At 42.6% G+C, this 22,043-nt stretch overlaps 1 protein-coding gene across 1 annotated transcript in view; it reads right to left on the bottom strand.

Annotated features, from left to right (window-relative positions):
• Positions 1-14,465, bottom strand: part of LOC138953967 (streptococcal hemagglutinin-like) — a 113,343-nt gene extending 98,878 nt beyond the window's left edge. The window contains exons 1-3 of the mRNA XM_070325985.1: positions 13,992-14,465; positions 8,191-8,649; positions 4,938-6,511 (exon numbers count right to left, since the gene is read on the bottom strand). Coding sequence (XP_070182086.1) covers positions 4,938-5,181 — 244 coding nt within the window. The 5' untranslated portion in view covers positions 5,182-6,511; positions 8,191-8,649; positions 13,992-14,465. The remainder of the gene's footprint in view (positions 1-4,937; positions 6,512-8,190; positions 8,650-13,991) is intronic.
• Positions 14,466-22,043: the final 7,578 nt, after the last annotated feature.

The raw sequence follows: 22,043 nt of genomic DNA, 5'->3' as shown, positions 1-22,043 counted from the left end.
ACCAAATTTCCCTTTCCTCGAACACCTACTAATCTCCACAGTGTATGACATTCCAAACACTCACACCGCACCCCCCCAACTGAAAAGAAGAGGGGGAGGGGCACATAGGATTAAGCTTATGTCCTATTGTTTACTCTGAAGTTTCCTCCGCTTCGTCGGTCATCAGTGGTTTGAGACTGAAAATGGAGTTGACAGGCTGTTTGCTCATGCGATTATGGCCTAGGTATAGATGTTAGTGTTTTCCCTCCGTGTCCACTGCCGTTTTCTTCACGTTCTTCTCCGCGGTAATAACTTCTCTTATTTTCTGTTCTCTTTGTTTTGACAGCCAGCTGTCAGCTTACAGCGACAATATAACACACTGCAGGCTTCGTAATCTATCACTCACATTCTTAACAGAACATTTTCTTTGTAATGACCGTAACCGCTTTCAAAACATCGGATGGAGTCTGAAAGTTTACACTGATGTAGACTCCTTCCCAGGGCCGGACCAAATGAGTTGTAAAGGGGGGGGTTCCTCCTTTTTTTTTGGGGGGGGGGGGGCAAATCAGCGAAGTGGCGAAGCCACAAGCGCGCGCCTGCAAAGCAGGCGCGCGAACTAGGGGGGTCCGGGGGCATGCTCCCCCGGAAAATTTTTGAAAAACGGTTTAAATCTGTGCAATCTGGTGCATTCTGAGCCTTGTTTTAAGGGTTAAGGCATGTCAGTGTGAGTTGGTGGGGGGGGGGGGGGGGGGTACCTTTTTCTCATCGGATTTCACATTGAATAAAATTTGTTAGAGACACACACAAAATTTATTTTTAAAAAAACAACAAAAAAACCACTCAAAGCAAGGTACATGCTTTTTCCAGGGGTGGGGTTCCGGAACCCCTGGAACCCCCCCCCCCCCCCTGGGTCCGGCCCTGCTTCCTTTGTAGACTCCATCCTATGTTTTGAAGTCGATATTAATGTGCGGTTACGGTCATTACAATAATGTATTAACACGAACTGTCGATCAAATTAATATTTTGAGCCTTTGGCTATCTCCAACACTAAACACACGAAAAACAAAACAGACGGTTTTAATGCCCCGTAAACACGACTCACACGACTGAAGAGCCTTGTTTTCCAAATGTGAATGTGGTTGCCAATTGCTCATAAATGATCATGCACGTCTCTGTTTTGCAAACGGTGCAGAAACATGAGATCAGCAATGCAAACACTTTAGGAGAAGGATATGTGCGTTTATACTTTACTGCGAGATTGGATCTAGCTTTAATTCAATTCGGTTACAGGCGATAGCAATCTTACACACATTGAATCTTCACCGGAGAGCAGGCAAAGGAGGTTAATTGGTAAAAAGTGGAGCAAACGTGTTGTGAGGGTGTGGCAAAATCGTTAGAGTAGAGTGAGGTATATAGACAGACGCATATATATATATGACTAAGTGCCAAAAGGTGCGCACGAAAAGCGGACAAAGGGGCTAAAAAATAAAAGTTGACAAACACGACTGATATTGTGATTTTTGTTAAGACAACAGATGCTGGAACCCAATTACGAAAAGAAAAGATAAATTTACCCAAATGATTTTACAAATAACGATAATTTTGTTCGTTATATCATTCAAAACGGCACTGAGTCATAGCATTAAGGTTATCTCGCACGTTTTTAAAGCTAGGGCTTTGAAACTTGGCACACAACCAAAGTATAATGACCTCCAGGTATGGTGCACATCACACTAAACAACATTGAATTTCAAGGTCACAGCGAGGTTAAATTTCCTTTGCAAACTGGAAAATTGTCGTTGTCACGTCTTACATGTTTTAATACTAGATCAGTTAGACTTTACATACTTCACATACTTTCAGCATTTTTATAAAACCTCATTAAAAGTGACCTGCTTGTTAATCTTTGTCAAAGTTCAAGGTCACAGCGGGGTCACATCTGGTCCAAATGTGGAATATTTTCAATTTATTCAGCGCGTTTATAGCACGAGCTTTGAAAATACACACAGTTCTAGTGTATAATGTTCACACACGATTAAAGTCTGGTTGAAAAAGTCAAGGTCACAGCAGGGTCGCGTTGAGGTCAAACATATACATTTTTCAATGAGGTTTTCTCATATGTTTTTGAAGCTAGGGCCTTGAAACTTGGCACACTACGCAAGTTAAATTAAACCTCATCAAATTCCAAGGTCACAGTAAGGTTAAAGATCCTTTAAGGATATTTTCTAAAAAAGGTGACCGCCTGGTTAATGTTTGTCAAATTTCAAGGTCACAGCAGTGCCATCTGGCTTAAACTTTGAAAAATTGTCAATTTCTTCAACTAGTTTTATAGTGTTTGAAGTCATTCACACATGATGAAAGTCTGGTTGATAAAATCAAACGTCAAGGTCGCAGCGGGGTCGCATTGAAGTCAGACACATACAATTGTCATTTTCACGAACGCCTTTTAAGCAACACCTTTGAAACTTCACACATTCCAAAGTTTTGATGTTGTTTGGTTATAATCAAAGTGTGGTCAATTTCCATGATTGAGAGCATTCAGAGGGGTCAAGTTGAGGTCACACAAAAGAGATTAAATTGTCGACACAACAGATGAGACTGGCTACCACTGTTTATTTTAATACACTTTTATGCAAATTTTAAATTGTGTTCAACCATATACACCAAACTCACCCAAACTCCTGAAACATCCAAGAAAAGGAAAAATGTGTCCAAGCAAGGAAAAACGCCATTTCTTCAAAGGCTGGAATAACTACAGAGGCAGCCGCGTCATTACACACAATGCAATTACGTCATACATCATACATTTCTATGAGTCATGTTGAATGGAATGGTGGCATGTGCCTCTATTCTAGCTAACAACAAAGCTGAAAAAATGAATATTATCTGTTTGTTTTGTTTGTTTTACCCGTACGAGACCTTTCTGTGACCTTGACATGTGACAAGGATCTACCTTAACTTCTTTAAGTCGGAGTTGAGAGTTGTGTGATGTTTGAAGGCTCTCCCTTTAAAAAAAACTGAGATAATGATGCATTTTCGTGTTTTTGATTTGCCCATGTGACCTTGAGATTCGACAAAGGTCAACAAGACTTTAACCGTGTATGGAGGCTATTAAGCCCAAAAATGTGAACTTTCAAGGTTCTTGCTTTGAAAAACTCTGAGAAAAAGGTTATGTTTTTTTTTTTACCCACACGAGACCCTGCTATGACCTTCACATTTCTCAAGGATCAACCTTGAATTCTCCATGTTGAACAATCATTAAGCAAAAGCGTTGTTTGAAGTTTGAAGGTTCTAGCTTCAAAAATCTCTGAAAAAATATGTTTCATCCGTTTTCTGAACCACATGTGACCCAGCCGTGACCTTGAAATCTGACAAGGGTCAACAAGACTTTTACCATGCATGGGGGCGATTAAACCCCAAATGTGTGTGAAGTTTCAAGGTTTCAACTTAAAAAACGTCTGAGAAAAATATACATTTTCCTTTTTGGACAATGTGTTGCACGCAAGACAACACGACAAACGCTCGTGTTATCATTCTTTTACTTTAAGGTCGACTTGCGTGCCCGCTCTTTCGCTAATCTCAATTAAAATTCATCTTAGAAGTTCGGTTTTATTACGCTTTTAATTAAGAAGATTAAACTAAGACAACAAATAGTTAGTTTTACCCATTAAACTCGATAAGGTAGTGACATTTTATGTTGAACGCAAGAAGGTGTCGCACGCAAGATCTGAAAAGATGTTGACGACATAATTTCAACACTTGATAGCGCAATCGTGGTTCGTGATTTCTTCACAAATTTTGAACACAGAATGTGTCACGTGGTTCCGTAAATGAAGTAGATCTTTGTACATGTAAATTTTGTTTTTAAAAGAAAATAACCGTTAATTACCGAACATTTTGTCGCACGCAAGATATGACGAAATTTTCAAATCGTTTTCAAAAATGCTGTTCAAAAGTTCTGCAGTCTTTGCTGGATTACTTGAAAGACAGCAGTTTGATACACCGTTATCGCTTGACGTGTCGACATCAATTCCAGAGTTTTTGAAAAAGAAATTTAGTAAATATCTGCGATTGAAAAATGTATGCCGTGATGACGAATCATCTTGCGTGCGACACCTTAAAATTCGGTTATCGAAAAAAAAAAATTCTCTCGAGATTTAGATTTGACGTTTGGTCTCGTCTGTAAAGCGATGTTTCAGGCATTCAATCAAACTAAATGCAATTCATTTGTGCTTCTTGTTATTTTTCTGTGGCATATTCAAAACACGAGGTATCACGATGTCCTTTTTCAGATGGCCGGTTTTGGCGTTATTTTTGACTTTAAACAAAGATAACTTCAAAACCGTTCAAGTCAGACACACGAAATTATGTCCACTATCTCTTCGCACATTCATCCACACACACACCAATTTTCAGCAGACACACGTTTTTAGAAACATTTTTATTGTAAAACAAAGTCGTCTTCTGTTCTGTGAGCACCTTTTGGCACTTAGTCATATATATATATATATATATATATATATATAAAAACGAACAAACAGACAGACGGACTGACAGACAAACAGAAACAGACAGACAAATAGACAGACAGACAGACAGACAGACAGACAGACAGACAGACAGACAGACAGACAGACAGACAGACAGATTCACACACACACATAAAACGCTGACACACACATACAAACACACACATGCGCACACACACATACACACACACACACGCGCGCGCACGCGCAAGCGCAAGCAAGCAAGTAAACACTCTCTCTCTCCCTCAATCTCTCTTTCTCTCTCTCTCTCTCTCTCTCTCTCTCTCTCTCTCTCTCTCTTTCTTCCTCCCCCCTTACATCTCTCTCTCTTTCTTTCTCTCTCTCTCTCTCTCTCTCTCTCTCTCTCTCTCTCTCTCTCTCTCTCTCTCAAAACCAACAAGCACACAAAAAATTAAATGTAACAGTTACCTGCATTCCGTCTTCGGAGTAAGAAGAATGCGATGCCGAGAACGATGGCGACGACAGCCAGCGTGCAGAAGACACTGATCACAGCCACTACTCCAGAACTCAGACCAGGGCACTCCTGCGCGCTACACACCCCGATACACATCACCACCACAAACACCCTCAACCACCCGTGGTAGCTGTAGTCGTAGTGGCGATGGTTGCTGCTGTGCAGTCCGGTTGGTATACTCCGTAATCCCGCCATCATGCTGTTGGGCTATACTCCTTCAGTGTGTCTTGGTATACTCCTTCAGTGTGTCTTGGTATACTCCTTCAGTGTGTCTTGGTGTACTCCTTCAGAGTGTCTTGGTATACTCCTTCAGTGTGTCTTGGTATACTCCTTCAGTGTGTCTTGGTGTACTCCTTTAGTGTGTCTTGGTATACTCCTTCAGTGTGTCTTGGTATACTCCTTCAGTGTGTCTTGGTATACTCCTTTAGTGTGTCTTGGTATACTCCTTCAGTGTGTCTTGGTATACTCCTTCAGTGTGTCTTGGTATACTCCTTTAGTGTGTCTTGGTATACTCCTTCAGTGTGTCTTGGTATACTCCTTTAGTGTGTCTTGGTATACTCCTTCAGTGTGTCTTGGTATACTCCTTCAGTGTGTCTTGGTGTACTCCTTTAGTGTGTCTTGGTATACTCCTTCAGTGTGTCTTGGTATACTCCTTTAGTGTGTCTTGGTATACTCCTTCAGTGTGTCTTGGTATACTCCTTCAGTGTGTCTTACATACTCCTTCTTGGGGTATAGGGTGGGTGTGGGTACGATAACAGGGTATGTTCCTGTTACAACACAGCGATGCAGTTGTTTTCGATGTTCAGGGATAAAATTACTCCTTTGAAATCACGCACACATTTTTCTCGAGACGTAGTCAAAGACATCACATCACAGCACTACATTCCTGTGCAAAACTTCAGCGAATTAAAACGTAGGTTTTCTATTTCCTTTTTTCTTCAGAATTCTATTGAACACAAAATCACGAGCCACACACTTCTTTGTTCGTCTCAAGTTGATCTATTATTAGTAGTATTATGCTCTTGGGTGGCAGTAACAATCGTACGAAGCTACATTTAGCTGCAGATGAAATCTTCCTTTCTTTATCGTCTATATCCGCAGCAGATTCGTGTTAAGATCCTCAAAGAATTTTCGCTACGATTTTAAGGTCGTCACTCCCCAAAGACACGAGTTTTTCTTCCTCTGGCTCCAAGAACGGTCGCCAGAATTCTGCCCCCTGTCACAACCAGGTGTCACAGGTAGTAGTGCAATCCGTCGTGATGGGATAAGGAACACTCCCTTGGCTTCTCTGACAATGTAGTCAATGGCCTTGAAAATGTCCTACATTTCTTTTTCACAAAGCACTGCCGCCCATCCTGCGAATTTTTCTTCACACACAACTGGTGTATTTAGAACACCCACACTCGGTGACGACGATGTGAAAGATTTTCGCCTCTGATCCTTAGATTGTGAACACTGTGGTTTCGTGACACTTTCTCCCGGGATGAATGACTGGTTGTAACTTTTATTTGCTGGTAAGACCGGAATCCTGAAAAAATAAAGAATGATATGATATTTTGAATTTTCATTATAGGAAGTACATTCATGTGTCTGGATTACAGAAAATCTACTCGAGTTTATATCTCTAAAGCGTTCCTAAACCATGTATACCAATTTAATCATCAAAACCTGCAGTCTTTTTTTCTTCGTACATATCGCTGCAAACTCTCTCTCCGTTTCTCTACCTCCTCTCTCTCTCTGTCTCTGTCTCTGTCTCTGTCTGTCTGTCTGTCTGTCTGTCTGTCTGTCTGTCTGTCTGTCTGTCTGTCTGTCTGTCTCTCTCTCTCTCTCTCTCTCTCTCTCTCTCTCTCTACCTCCTCTCTCTCTCTACCTCCTCTCTCTCTCCACCTCCTCTCTCTCTCTCTCTCTCTCTCTCTCTCTCTCTCTCTCTCTCCCCCCCCCCTATCTCTCCGTCCTCCCTTTCCAATACCAACACCCACAACAACAAAATAACACCTTTTACAGCTTTCCGCATCTGCGAGCAAAGGTAACATTACAACCGCCCATCTTTTACTTATCCTACATGCGTCCCGCTCTGAAGCGGTTTTGAAGTGAGAGGTAAGTATTTTGAGTGGTTTGTGACAAGGAGGGCACAGGTATTCCGAGTACACCTTCATGTACCAAAGCAATTTCAGTCACCCAAAAGTAAACTGAATTAGACACAAACTTCTCAGCCTGATCCTGGTCTTTGGGAATGCCTTAATACTAAGTGCAAGCTCCTTTGTAAGAACCTTATTTTTAAAACCCCTTCTGTTTCAATACATTTTTTCTTCATAAAACGTGTAAATTTACCTCTATTTTAAGACTCCCTCCTTCATAATAGGCTACCTTACCTTCTTTGAATTTTTGTTTAGGTCTGGAACGCCGAAGAAGAAGAAGAAGTTTAGGTCTTAAAACCGAGGTTTAACTGTACATAGTAAATGTGCCTACCTTTGGGTTCTCTGATTTTAAACTCATACACATGTACGCACAAAGGTTAAGGACATAACTATGTGCAAAGTACCTGAAGGATAACTTGTGTACACACAAGTGAATGAAATACTATCAATCTTTATGCATTCAAAGTCTATTTTAAACAGAAACTGTAAAGAATACCAGACTGAGCACATTTTTTTTTCAGTTGTCACCGCATTTAGACGCGTTGAATGGATCACTAAGTAAACTGAATTTGCCAGTCACTCAAACTAATTTTATACAAAAACAAAAGAAACACTCAGTGAGACGACGCATGGCCTAAAAAAATGTATACGGGTATATATGTGTATCTTACATATGTACACGCGGGTGTTAACTCTTTCTTACCTCTTTCAGTTTCACGTCGAGAAAGTACAAGTGAATTTACACAAAACTTCGCAGCCCGCAAACCTCTGAAGGGGGCGTGGTCATATTTCAATACACTCAAACCACCGGGTAGCAATTTAACCACAAACGCAAAGAGAAGTTGAAACGAGGAGACACATACACCGTCAAAAGCGTATAGGGTTTTTCAATTGTCAGTTGACCCTTTTCTCATCGACAATAGATTTCTTTCTTTCGTCCGTTCGTCCGTCCGTCCGTCCGTCCGTTCGTTCGTTCGTTCGTTCGTTCGTTCTTTCTTTCTTTCTTTCTTTCTTTTTCTTTCTGTCCGTCCTCGTGAATATGAAGCGACAGCAAAAACTCCTCACTTACCCCGTAACTGCAGAAAGGGAGAAACATACAAACACCTGAAATATTCAGTATCCCTTTCAACGTGTTTCTTTTCTGTTTGTGTCGTCAGTCGAAGCTTTCCTCCTTTTTGTCAATTGAATTCCTTTTCAGCACAACAACAAAAACAAAACTTTTCACAGACGCTTCGTCGAGTGTACAGTATACCTGGTTAGCACAGGTAAGCAGGAAGGTGAGTTGTCCCAGTCAGCGAGTGAGGTCCGCGACAAAGACACGCCGAGCACAAAACAGCAAGCAAGCAGCAGTGGCCGCAGTAGTAATAGTGTACGTATAGCTTGCGTTGTTGACTATATTCTACAGGTGCCCCGCTTGCCCCTCCGATGTGTGTTGCGAGGTAGTGGGAATAGTCGTACTACTGCTGTTGCAGTCCTCCCTCCGCTTCGAGTAAGACGCCGTCTGTCGCTGCCACTGTCGCCAAGCCATCTGTAGAGAATGTGACACTTTTTTTTTTAACCCTCGTTGCCTCTCAGGTAAAGCAAGCACGTAAGCTCTTACCTGAAGTTCACCCAGCCGTGGCCTTTAGTTTGAGAGAGAGAGAGAGAGAGAGAGAGAGAGAGAGAGAGAGAGAGAGAGAGAGAGAGAGAGAGAGAAAGAGAGAGAGAGAGAGAGAAAGAGAGAAACTGAACTTTATTACCAAAGGATAGAGGTTTTAGGCAAAGCCTAATCTTACAACCTGTCCCTTATACAAACACTTAATACAGACGCACATAATATAGATAGTAAAATTGACAAGGTTATTGTTACTTACAGACGTACATAATGTAAATAGTAATAAGAAAAGGGTTATGGTTTTGTATACACATTCAAAAATGGGAAAAACAATATAGTGTGGAAATTGCAGCATAGTTGCAATAATGCATTGCATATAAACATCCAAAACAACTAATAACAAAAGGGAGAAAACAAATGTGTGGAGGAATTGTCCCAATCATTCGCATGTATATCATTATCAATACATACACATAAAGAAAGAGAGAGAGAGAGAGAGGACCAGAGAGAGAGAGAGAGAGAGAGAGAGAGAGAGAGAGAGAGAGAGAGAGAGAGAGAGAGAGAGAGATGGGTGGAAGAAGGTTGGGATGGGAGGGTAGCTGAAATAAATAAAGCGAGCACAGGTACGAATTCTTGTTTGTGTGTTTGTTGTTGTTGTGTGCTTTATCCTGTATATTTCAGCGCGAGGTCTACCGCACAGAAAGCATACAAAAGGATGTATGCGTGATGGGACGGAAACTATTCATAAACATGTTCATAAAAAAATTCCTTTACTCGCACAGCGGTATTTTTTAAAGGAGCTGATAAAATAATATTGTAAGAAAAGATAGAACTAAGGAGGAATGTCTCTTCTCTTCGGACAGACAAAAATAAGAAGAAAAGAAGAACTTGAGATAAACTGCGGTGCGCTTCAGTGTATTGCGCCTCGGTTTTCTTTTGACAAAACCTTGGCCTTTAGTGAAAACATGACCGGAATATTGCGAGCATTCACAGATGAACACTGGAGCTCGTGCGACGAATTAGACGTTCCGTGGCCTTGCCAGAGACCAAGGCAAGGCAAGGCAAAACTTCGCGCATAATTATATATACACAAAGAGACAGCTATTTAGCACATACGGGGGGAAAAGAAAATTTTGCTACAGCCCTTATACATACTTATACAGTTATAACTATGAGAATTATAGAGGCAGAGCTTTTCTGAAGGTAAAACAACATGCACGCACACGCGCACGTACGCATGTACGAACACACACGCGCATGCACGCACGCACGCACGCACGCACGCACGCTCACACACACACACACACACACACACTGACACACACACACGCGCACGCACACACGCGCACGAGAAAGAACAGTGAAAGAACAGTGACAAGAACAAAACATGCACATTCATCAACAATCTCACTTTGTCATCCTGTCTAAGATATGCAAACCAAAATTAAACAAAACATACTTCAATAAAGTCTTAAAATGGATTCTCTGCACATTCAGTTATGAGCTCTTCCTATAAACCAAGGGCTCATGGACTACCTTACAAATACATGTCTGTATCGTATTTGTAAAGGGAAGCCACAACTGTTCTGCGGAACTTTCTGAACAATGATAGAAACGTAAACAAAACGCCCAGAACTCAAAGATAGAAAGGGTTTGTTTACTTTTTGCATCAAAAATTAACCATAAATATTCAAATATATATACGTTAGCCAAGTTCTGCTTACAATACCTTTATATATATATATACAACACATATAGCTGCTGTACGCTGTCTCATTCAGAAGACGATCTCTGGTCTGTGTATATGCAATGCTCCCCGTATACTGTTTCCGCCTATGTGTATAAACAGAGTGAAACCAATACACAACCCGTATAATACGGGTTTGTAATAAAAGCCCAAGATTGTCAGATACTACTCAAGTGTCGCGAGCTCTGTGCAGTTCGTCAGTCAAAAAATGTCAAGAATCTCCCTGTATGTTTAGTGTCTCTCTGTGCTGCTCATAGTGCCCATGGTATTCGCTCTTTCTCTTTTGCCCCTAGTGCTAGGGACAGGGTATAGTACAGGTGAAGACACCTTCAGATTCAACAGGTAAGCTGTACGTTCACCGATAAGCTGTCGGTTTGATTCCAATTGGCCTGGACATCTGTTTTATCTGGTTTGGTCTGTCTGTCTGTCTGTCTGTCTGTCTGTCTGTCTGTCTGTCTGTCTGTCTGTCTGTCTGTCTGTCTGTCTGTTGTACTGTTCGTTCGTCTGTCTTCTTTTGTCTTTGTAGACTTTACCTCTGTCGTATTTCATACAATTTCGAATAGCTGGAGACGACAAAATAATCTATGCACACACACATACACACGCACGCACATACACACGCACGCACACGCACGCACGCAAGCACACACTAACATACTGACAAACGCACGCACACGCTCAGAAATTAATATCTGTGACTATCTTTTGTTCTTCCTCTTCTACTCCTTCTTTCGCTGCAAAAATAGAGCATTTTTCGAGCTGTTTCAGTCTCAGTTCACGTAGGCTCTTACCGTTTCTCTCTCCCAGTGCTAACCCAGAAGCTAACAACACACACACTGCAGCGCGTTCAGTTCCCTTCGGCCAAGGCTGCAACTAGGTTTGAAAGGCCGCGAAAAATGTAATAGAAAAACCAACACGGCGGACCGACCTCAAAAACTTTCTGACAACAACGTGTCGTTTTCGACCCCTTGTCGCAGGTAAATAGCCGGATGGAGGGGGAAGGGTGAAGGGGTGTGTGTGAAGGGACCCTTGTTGGGAGTGGGGCGGGGTGGGGGGGGGGGGGTGATGAGGAGAAAGGGGACACGAGAGTTTTCTTCGGTCCCGTTATTGTAGCTGTCGCACTAATAACTGTTGAGAAGAAGAAGAGACCGAGAAAGGATGGGAAGAAAGAGAAAGTGAGAGTGAGGAAGAGAGGGGGACTTAGCAATAGAGAAAGTGAGAGTGAGGAAGAGAGGGGGACTTAGCAATAGAGAAAGTGAGAGTGAGGAAGAGAGGGGGACTTAGCAATAGAGAAAGTGAGAGTGAGGAAGAGAAGGGGACTTAGCAATAGAAAAATGAAACAGACAAACTAACACTGAGGAACGGAATGACTGACAAAGTAAATGGGGGGGGGGGGGGGCAGGCAGAGAGAATGAGGGACAGAGAGCGAGACATCCAGAGAGAGAGAGAGAGAGAGAGAGACAGAGACAGAGAAAGAGATGATGATGATGATGGAACTTTATTTGGAGAGAGGGGAGGGGGGGGGGGGTAAGAGATAAAAGGTAGATAACATGAGATGAGAGAGAGGGAGTGAGAATCAGTAATACAGAGAGAAAATGTGTCGGTGTGTGTGTTCGTCTCTCCGTCCGTCTCCGAGTCTTATTCTCCTCTGTCTGTATCAAATCTGTAATCTGCTGCACATCCGCGCGCTTCATCCTATGCATGCTATGCTACCGTTTGTCTGTGCAGCGAGCATGCCGCATGCAACGTATGAGAGACCCGATGATGTACGACACAGACAATAAGCTGTGTGACACAGCCATAAGTTCAACACACAATAAAAAGGAAAGGCAAAGGTCAACAGCGAAGGACAAAGCTTACAAAGGTTTAAAAAAAAAATAAAAAATAAAAAAAAAGCAAAAGGGACTGATGTATTGGAGGGATGCCCCGAGGCACTACGGACGGGGGACAGCTGAGTAAGTCACTGTCGCTCGCTGGACAGGGAACGGCCATAAGTAAGCTGATACCACCCCCACCCCCCCCCCCCCCACCCCACCCCCACCTTTTCCCCACTTTGTCCCCGCTTTCTCCTCCTCGAACAAATTGACTTCCCTGTTGTTGTTGTTGTTGTTGTTGTTGTTGTTGTTGTTGTTGTTGTTGTTGTAGTTTACACGCTACCTCAGAAAGGTCCCACTGTTCCGCAGAATCCAGAAGCAAACAGGAGAAACATGTATTGTTTTTACCACGTACGTGGAAAGCATCTTGTTTTGTTCTGTTTACCATAATATAGACTGATTTGACCGTGTACTTGACGCACTTCCAAGATGATCTCAATCGATAATAACAATTATACTAATTATACTAATTATACTAGAAACTGTTCCTCGGCGGTTTTTTGTAGAACAGCAAAGCAGCAAGGCCACATGCAGCATTGTGATGTGCAAGTGGCGAGGGAGCATGAAAATAACGGATTTACGGCACCATTCACATACAGGGGATCCTGTTTGAAAATGAAACATCACAGTTACCATAGTTACTGAAACCGTTGTCTAGTTTAAGAGCTGCAAGCTGTACCTGTATTGTCGAACAAAAATCCATAACAACATTGACTTTTTCCAAGCTTATTACTAATTTAACAAACGATGTTTGAGTACAGAGCTTTACCAGTGACTAGCTGGTTGCTTGCTGTAATCCGAGCTCGCGGAAAGGATCAGTGTAGGACAGTTCCCTTATCTCTACTGTCGGTCTCAAGTCATAGCCCATGCAATTTTTGTCTCTCTAAAAATAGGACATTATTATCTGCTGGAAAACATCATGGCCAACTGAAAGTTGTTCAAAAACGCTCACACATGTGCACGCACTTACACGTTCCTAGAGAGAGGGGGGGAGAAGGGGGGAAGAGAGAGGGGGGGAGAAGGGGGGAAGAGAGAGAGAGAGAGAGAGAGAGAGGGAGAAAGAGAGGGAGAGAGAGCGAGGGAGGGAGAGAGAGAGAGAGTGAGAGAGAGACTGACTGACTATTAGGGTTTAACGTCCTCTTAAACCAACTGGTCTATATTGGGACAGGTATTGGTAATACGCTGAAGATATGGTGTGATACTTTGATTCGAACAAGCCCGCTGTGGCTGTCTTCTTCGACACACCAGCATTGGGTTTGTCTCGTCAAAGTATCGAAATACGATCATGATAATCAGAGACGAGAGATGATGCATGTCTTCGTGTTTTCCAAGCCCTGAGACTTTCGCTGTGAACGTGGGATCTTTTTCGTGCGCATGTGTGCACACGGGGGTGTTCGGACACCGAAGAGAGTCTGCACAAAGTTGACTCCGAGAAATAAATCTCTCGCCGGACGTGGGGATCGAATCCACGCTGATAGCGACCAACTGGCTACAAAGCCAGCGCGCTACCAACTGAGCTACGTCCCCGCCCAGAGAGAGAGAGAGAGAGAGAGAGAGAGAGAGAGAGAGAGAAAGAGAGAGAGAAAGAGAGAGAGAAAGAGAGAGAGAGAGAGGGAGGGAGAGAGATATGAATAAAAACAAGGTTAAGTGCTGACCTGTTTGGGAATGACACAAATCGGACTTGTCTAGGAACACAGCACAATTCCACCTCAACATTCAGAGGACTGACAATCCTCGTGCTATGACACACATGTTGAAATGCATTACCACATTTCAACCAGTTGTTCAACACCTACACACGCGCAACAAACACCCACACAGTGCATGCGGTTCAGAAAACCACAAAACACACACCTGTGCCGCTTCAAATCAATACCAAGATCGATTCGGTGAATCAAACGACTCAAGTCAACACAGCTGTCGTGTTAGGACAGGTAGCGTACTGCTAGTCTATGTGAGATCTTCCAAGTGCACGGTCACGCCACAAGTCAAGCCGCTCCTACACCAACAACCACGACAACAACACCATCAACAACATCGTCAACGATCCTCGTCGCTGTCCCTACTACACGTGCGTCCTAGATGGCTAAGCGACTAGCTGTAACTGGGTTGTGTTGCTAATTCAGTCGCGGGTTGTCCCAGAAATGCAGCCACCGTATCCGAAAGAAACAGCGCGCAGTGTATGGACCCAACTTTTTACAAACACAGACAGCCAGACACACACAAGCTCGCGCCGCTGAGTTGGCCCAGCCCTGGCCTAACTTGGCCTACGAGAGTCTGACGATTCAATGAAAATAGCATAGCTCGCATCAGTTGAGTGTGTACAATCAATTGTGATGTTGAATCGGTAAGCAAATCGCCGCTCGGTCGCTCGGGGAAGAACGAAGAGAGAGAGGGAGAGAGAACGTTGACATGTCAATGGAAATTGCGCTGCTCGTATTTTTGTGGGCGTAGCATATTTTGGTATTGCGTCTGTATGCGAGAAAAATTAGCTGAGGCGAGAAACAAACTAGAAAAAAAAAGAGGAAAACCTTTCCAGGAGTAAAAGAGAGAGAGAGAGAGAGAGAGAGAGAGAGAGAGAGAGAGAGAGAGAGAGAGAGAGAGAGAGACAGAGAGAGAGTGTGTGTGTAAGGGGGCGCACACACACAAACACACACACCTACCTACACATACACACACACTCAAACACACACACACACACACGCACACACAAGGCACACACACACCGAGACACAAGCACCCACAGATCGAGAAACAGAAAGTTTCCACTCCATACCTGAGAAATGACACAGAATAATCTCGCTGTCTGTCCGTGTGTCACCAGAAAACCCTCTCTCTGTCAAAAGTAGAACAGCTAGCGCGGTACACAACCCGTTTCGCTTTGATCCCCCATCTCGCATACCACAGGCGAGGGCAAGTAGGTAAAAGCTATGTGCTCCCCTCAAAGAAACCGGCCAGGTAAAGGAGAGGAGAAGCCGGGGGGAGCGGGGAGGGGAAGGAGGTGGGTGAGAGGGACAAAGGGGAGGGGTGCGGGGTGGATGGTGCCAGTCAAAAAGGGGTGTACGGTGGACACGGGACGGTGGGCAGGTCATACACACAATGACCTGTGTGAAGAGAATGAATGCCTGGCTGCTCTGCCTCACCTGTCGTGCGTTCACCTCGCGCGCTGCCCGTCACAGTTGACGTTTGTCCCGAGAAGGAAAAAGTGAAGGGACTTGGCTGTACTGCGAAGGCGACACAATAAAGAGTGAAGACTGTGTGCAGTAAGATGATTTGGAACACCAAGAGCGAGAAGGGACAGACCAAGCATACGATAAACGGCTCAAATTGTATTTTTCGTTGCTAGGCGAAAAATAAGGAAAGAAAAGAAAACGATGAACACGTACGAAATGACCAACTACTGCCGAAAAACTGATGTGACCGATACAAAATTTAAGGTACAAATAATACACACGCAAGCACAATTTTCTTTCTCTCAGGTTACCCAGAACAGAGCCAGTAGCATATACTGATGAGGTTATACATGTAACCCCAAACAGAAATGAAACAAGTCGCGAAAGGCGAAAATACAACATTTAGTCAAGCTCAGTCGAACTCACAGAATGAAACTGAACGCACTGCATTTTTTCCCAATGACCGTAATCCGCCGCTTGTGCAAAACGGAGTGAAACTGACGAGCCTGTTCAGCGCTGTAGTGGTTTCGCTGTGCTGCATAGCACGCTTTTCTGTACCTCTCTTCGTTTTAACTTTCTGAGCGTGTTTTTAATCCAAACATATCATATCTATATGTTTTTGGAATCAGGAACCGACAAGGAATAAGATGAAATCGTTTTTAAATCAATTTCGGAAACTTAATTTTAATCATAATTTTTATACTTTTAATTTTCAGAGCTTTTTAACTTTTAACCTGAATATAACATATTTATATGTTTTTGGAATAAGAAAATGACGAAGAATAAGATGAAATTCTTTTTTGATCGTTTTATAAATAAATAATTTTCATTACAATGTTTAGATTTTTAATGACCAAACTCACTCATTAGTTTTTAAGCCACCAAGCTGAAATGCAATACCAAACCCCGGCCTTTGTCGAAGATTGCTTTGCCAAAATTTCAATCAATTTGATTGAAAAATGAGGGTGTGACAGTGCCGCCTCAACTTTTACAAAAAGTCGGATATGACGTCATCAAAGGTATTTATCGAAAAAATGAAAAAAAACGTCCGGGGATATCATTCCCAGGAACTCTCATGTCAAATTTCATAAAGATCGGTCCAGTAGTTTAGTCTGAATCGCTCTACACACACACACACACACACACAGACAGACAGACACACACACACACACATACACCACGACCCTCGTCTCGATTCCCCCTCTATGTTAAAACATTTAGTCAAAACTTGACTAAATGTAAAAAGAAGACAAGGAACTTAGTCGATACATATCGACAGGGGGCGGACAAATGGTTTACATGTGAAATGTGTGTATATGGGTGTGGTTCTGAAACAAACAAACCATGTGAACCCCCCCATCCCACCGCTCGCGGGCTGAACGACTGACGTCACATGTCGCTTCGGTCTTTTCCTGAGAAGAACACCGCGTGTACATAATACACAATTCGATCGCGTAGCACTGCCAATGCACATTTTCGCAACGAAAACCGTGCTACTGTTTCTTGTGTGTTAAATCTGAAAGCAATATAAGTGAACGAACAATTGAAAACTGATATCACGTTACTAAACTCCCAAAAGTAATAAATTACTTCTGACTGCGGTACACAATACGGCAGTCACCTCTGCGAATGCTGTCGAAGAATCTAACCGAAAGTAAACATTCTGGGAATCTACGCGCATCGATCGGCCTTGACGCAAGTTCAATACTTAGCCAATGAGCGCGCCGCGGCGAAGTTGGCCGCTGTAAGTCTCGCAGCGCTGGCTGGCTGAGCGAGTTGCGTGTCCATCCTTTTTTGGTCCAAGCCGCACCGTATACCAGATTAGTAGGTGCTTGATTTTGGTATTTTGATTTTACATAACATTAAACCTTTCTTGGGGTTCATGGTCATGGCAACAGCCATAATAATATTATATCATGTATAATATTACATTTCAGCATATTTGAATTACATGTCATCATACCAAACTGTCATACATTTTTATTCCTACATCATTCTGATTGATCACAACCAAACCTACTATCAGTGGACACATCCAAATGTAAGCGCCTGTTCTTGACAACTTTTAATCGATCTAAAAATAGCAACTTGCTGGGCCCTCTGCCGCCAACAGACACTGTTTGGCCTGTAGGTAAAATGTACAATGTATTTTCTGATTTGTGCACAAAAGCTTTATTTCTTTTTTCTTTTTTTTAACATAACAATGTTTAATGTCACTGTATGTTTAAAAGACCATGGTCATATTTGTAAAAAAAATGTTAAATTAGAAAATAAATAACATTTTGGTTCATGATTTTTCCTACACCTGTGCTAAAAATAAGAAATAAAAATGTCGGGTATATAAGTCACTCAAATACAGCTAGGTATGAATGGCTCGGTTTGAGTTTGTTGCAGTTGACCCTGCACAATGCGACATATCATGTTTTTGTTGAACAATTTTGACGTCACCCCTCCCATAGGGTGACGTATTTCACAACTTCCTGTGTTACACAAACTCTGTGATGACCAATTTTGACGTCACCCCTCCCATAGGGTGACGGATTTCACAACTTTCTACAGATGAACAATGTTGCCTTCACACCTCCCATAGGGTGACGGATGTCACAACTTCCTGTGTACACAAACTGATGACGTATTTCACAACAAAATGGCGCTGCCCATGGTCAACCTCGAAACTATCCGTATAGAATGGGGGCGTCCTCGCCCCCATAAAAACACACACAAACACACGCACGCACGCAAGCAAGCCCGCACACGGCACCCAATCCCCCCCCCCCTTTTCTCTCTGTCTGTTTGTCATTCTGTCTGTCTCTCCCCTCTCTCTCTCTCTCTTTCTTTCTGTCTGTCTCTCTGTCTGTCTGTCTGTCTCTCCCCTCTCTCTCTTTCTGTCTGTCTGTCTCTCTCTCTGTCTGTCTCTCCCCCATCTCTCTCTCTCTTTCTCTGTCTGTCATTCTGTCTGCCTGTCTGTCTCTCCCCTCTCTCTCTTTCTGTCTGTCTGTCTCAGTCTGTCTGTCTGTCTGTCTGTCTCTTCCCCATCTCTCTCTCTCTCTCTCTCTCTCTCTCTCTCTCTCTCTCTCTCTCTCTCTCGCTCGCTCGCACGCTCTCCTTACTTACCTGCAATACAAACTTGCACGGACTGTGCACATTGAAGCGCTACTTCCACTATGGAGGTTACTGGTCAATGAAACTGCGTCAGCTGATTCCTGCATACGTACATGTGCGCACAGGTGTAACGTAGGTATTTTGCTTGTGCGATGGATTTTTTTCTTTTCTACGCAGGTGTATGAACTAAGGCGCGGAGAGTATAATACTGACAGATATCGTTAGAACGGTAACAGCTTGTACGTGCGTGCGATTGTTTATATTGTTGTTTTTGACTGTGGTGGTGGTGGTGGTGGTGTGTGTGTGTGTGTGTGTGTGTGTGTGTGCGCTGTGCGTGCGTGCGTGTCTGCGTATGTGCGTGTGTGCGTGCGTGAGTGTGTGTGTGTGAGTGTGTGTGTTTGCGTGGATGCGTGCGTGCGGCGCGTGCGTGAAGGCGCGCACACGTGTTTTTGGGTCTGTGTGCGTGCGTGCGTGCGTGCGTGCGTGTGTGTGTGTGTGTCTGTTTGTATTTATGTCTCTCGACCTAGCGAGATCTGTCTCTAGGTGTTAATACGCATGTAACTCTGAAACACCCGACCATCCCAGTGTGTTGAGCGTGAATACGTGTGAACAAGTTGCAACTGACGTTTAGAAATTTGTTCTGTTTTATCGGCGTCCTCGGGCCCAGAAAGGCATAAGAATGTCAGTTTCTTCTGTCTCAATGTATTCGTAACAGCCAATTTCCTTACAAACCCTTAATGACGAAGTCTGTCAAATTAAACCACCCACAATTCTATATACATCGCTGGAAATTTAAAAAAAACGTTCGCCTCGCGCACACGCATACCCAAGCAATCCGCCTCATTGCATAGGAACCCAAGAAAATTGGTTGATTAAAATCAACATGGCCGAAGCAATGTTTTCATAAAAGAAGCGGTATTGTACGGGCACATGTTGAATTTGGGTTGCATGTGTTGCAGAGTATTTCAAAATTCGTAGGCATAAAATCATGCAAAGAAGAGTGATAGGTCCCTGTTGTGAATATAGTCAAGTGGATAAATTGATTACTTATGTTTCACACTAGTTTTGCTGTTACAGCAGTCCCTCTCATGAACGGACACCCTTGGGCCAGTGCAAACCTGTCCGTACATTGCAGGTGGCCGGTCACGGGAGAGCCCGCCCCCCCCCCCCACATCACACACACTCAGGCACACTGACGGACTGAGTGAGTCTTTGCTACTGGGAACGAGCTCTACTTGTCCTAAAACAATAAGGTCAAACTACTACAACTTATAACTGAAAGGAAAAACAAGTCGCGTAAGGCGAAAATACAACATTTTGTCAAGCTCAGTCGAACTCACTTAATGAAACTGAACGCAAAGCATTTTTTCCGCAAGACCGTACACTCGTAGCATCGTCTGTCCACCGCTCGTGGCAAAGGCAGTGAAATTAAAAATACAGAAAAGCGCGGTAGCGGTTGCGCTGAGGATGATAGCCCGCTTTTCTATACCTCTATTCTTTTTAGCTCTCTGAACGTGTTTTTAATCCAAACATATCATATCTATATGTTTTTGGAATCAGGAACGGACAAGGAATAAGATGAAATTGTTTTTAAATCGATTTCGGAAATTTAATTTTAAATTATAAATTTTATATTTTTAATTTTCAGAGCTTGTTTTTAATCCGAATATAATATAATTATATGTTTTTGGAATCAGAAAATAATGAAAAATACAATAAACGTAATTTTGGATCGTTTTATAAAAAAATAATTTTAATTAAAATTTTCAGATTTTTAATGACCAAAGTCATTAATTAAATTTTAAGCCTCCAAGCTGAAATTAAATACCAAAGTCCGGCCTTTGTCGAAGATTGCTTTGCTAAAGTTTCAATCAATTTTATTAAAAAATGAGGGTGTGACAGTGCCGCCTCAACTTTTACAAAATGCCGGATATGACGTCATCAAAGGTATTTATCGAAAAAATGAAAAGAAAATGTCTGGGGATATCATACCCAGGAACTCTCATGAAAAATTTCATACAGATCGGTCCAGTAGTTTACTCTGAATCGCTCTACACACACACACACACACACACACACACACACACACACACACACACACACACACACACACAAACACACACACACACATACACCACGACCCTCGTCTCGATTCCCCCCTCTATGTTAAAAAATTGACTAAATGTGAAAACTGTCCTGTAAAAATGACGTTAAATCAACGGTGTCAGTAAAAGAGAGATAAAAGACATCCTCAAATTCCTGAGGATACAGGCACTGACCCCACGAAAGCAGCCACGAACATACTCACAGAGGCACACATGCTTGTGCAGATACTTTGCAAGGCAGAGTACACATTTTCTAAAAGGAAGACTACTCCTCTTCAATTATATCCAGAGATCTTCCAGCTGTCTCCAAAATAAGCTAAGTGGTCGAGTCTTATACCCCCTTGCCACACAACCGTTCTCGGTCCCGTTCCCGTACCGACCAAGGAACGGTGCGGGCACGGGAGGGATCGGGACAGAACCGCAATGAACGTAACTGATCGTTAACGGAACTGCTTTGAACGGTAGGGTCGGTAGGGACAGCTCTACCCCCCGCGGGTTAGGGGTAAGAATTTACCCTCCCCAGCATGTCGTAAAAGGCGACTAACGGATTCTGTTTCTCTTTTTACCCTTGTTAAGTGTTTCTTGTATAGAATATAGTCAATTTTTGTAAAGATTTTAGTCAAGCAGTATGTAAGAAATGTTAAGTCCTTTGTACTGGAAACTTGCATTCTCCCAGTAAGGTAATACATTGTACTACGTTGCAAGCCCCTGGAGCAAATTTTTGATTAGTGCTTTTGTGAACAAGAAACAATTGACAAGTGGCTCTATCCCATCTCCCCCCTTTCCCCGTCGCGATATAACCTTCGTGGTTGAAAACGACGTTAAACACCAAATAAAGACAAGTCGCGTAAGGCGAAAATACAATATTTAGTCAAGTAGCTGCCATTTTTCAGCAAGACCGTATACTCGTACCACGTTCAAAGAAATTCAAACTCCAACAACCATGGTTTAGTGCAATATGCAAAGAGAAAAGAAAAATATTTTTACATGCGAAAAATAAAGCAAGACGCTTTAAAAATGCGTTCAATGAACATGAAAAAAAGAGTGCTTTTAATGAATACAAAAAGACAATAAAAAAGGAATGCAAGTTGTATCATAATGAGTTCGTTAAAACTTTGAGAAAGTTAAGAAGTAATGACCCGAAAGCATACTGGAATCTTCTAAATAAAAATAAAAATAAAAAAAATAATTCCAAAACTAACTATCCAACTTGTTCGGAGTTTTTCGAACATTTCAATAAACTACAAGAGTGTGATGAAAATGAAATGGATGATAGTAATGAACCTTTAAATGAAGCAAGTAATGAATTTCTTAATGCGCCTTTTAC

Source organism: Littorina saxatilis, linkage group LG17, assembly GCF_037325665.1.
Source record: "Littorina saxatilis isolate snail1 linkage group LG17, US_GU_Lsax_2.0, whole genome shotgun sequence".
Classification (NCBI taxonomy): Eukaryota; Metazoa; Mollusca; class Gastropoda; order Littorinimorpha; family Littorinidae; genus Littorina; species Littorina saxatilis.
The sequence above is the reverse complement of the archived record's forward strand: the minus strand, read 5'-3'. Positions and strand labels throughout refer to the sequence as shown.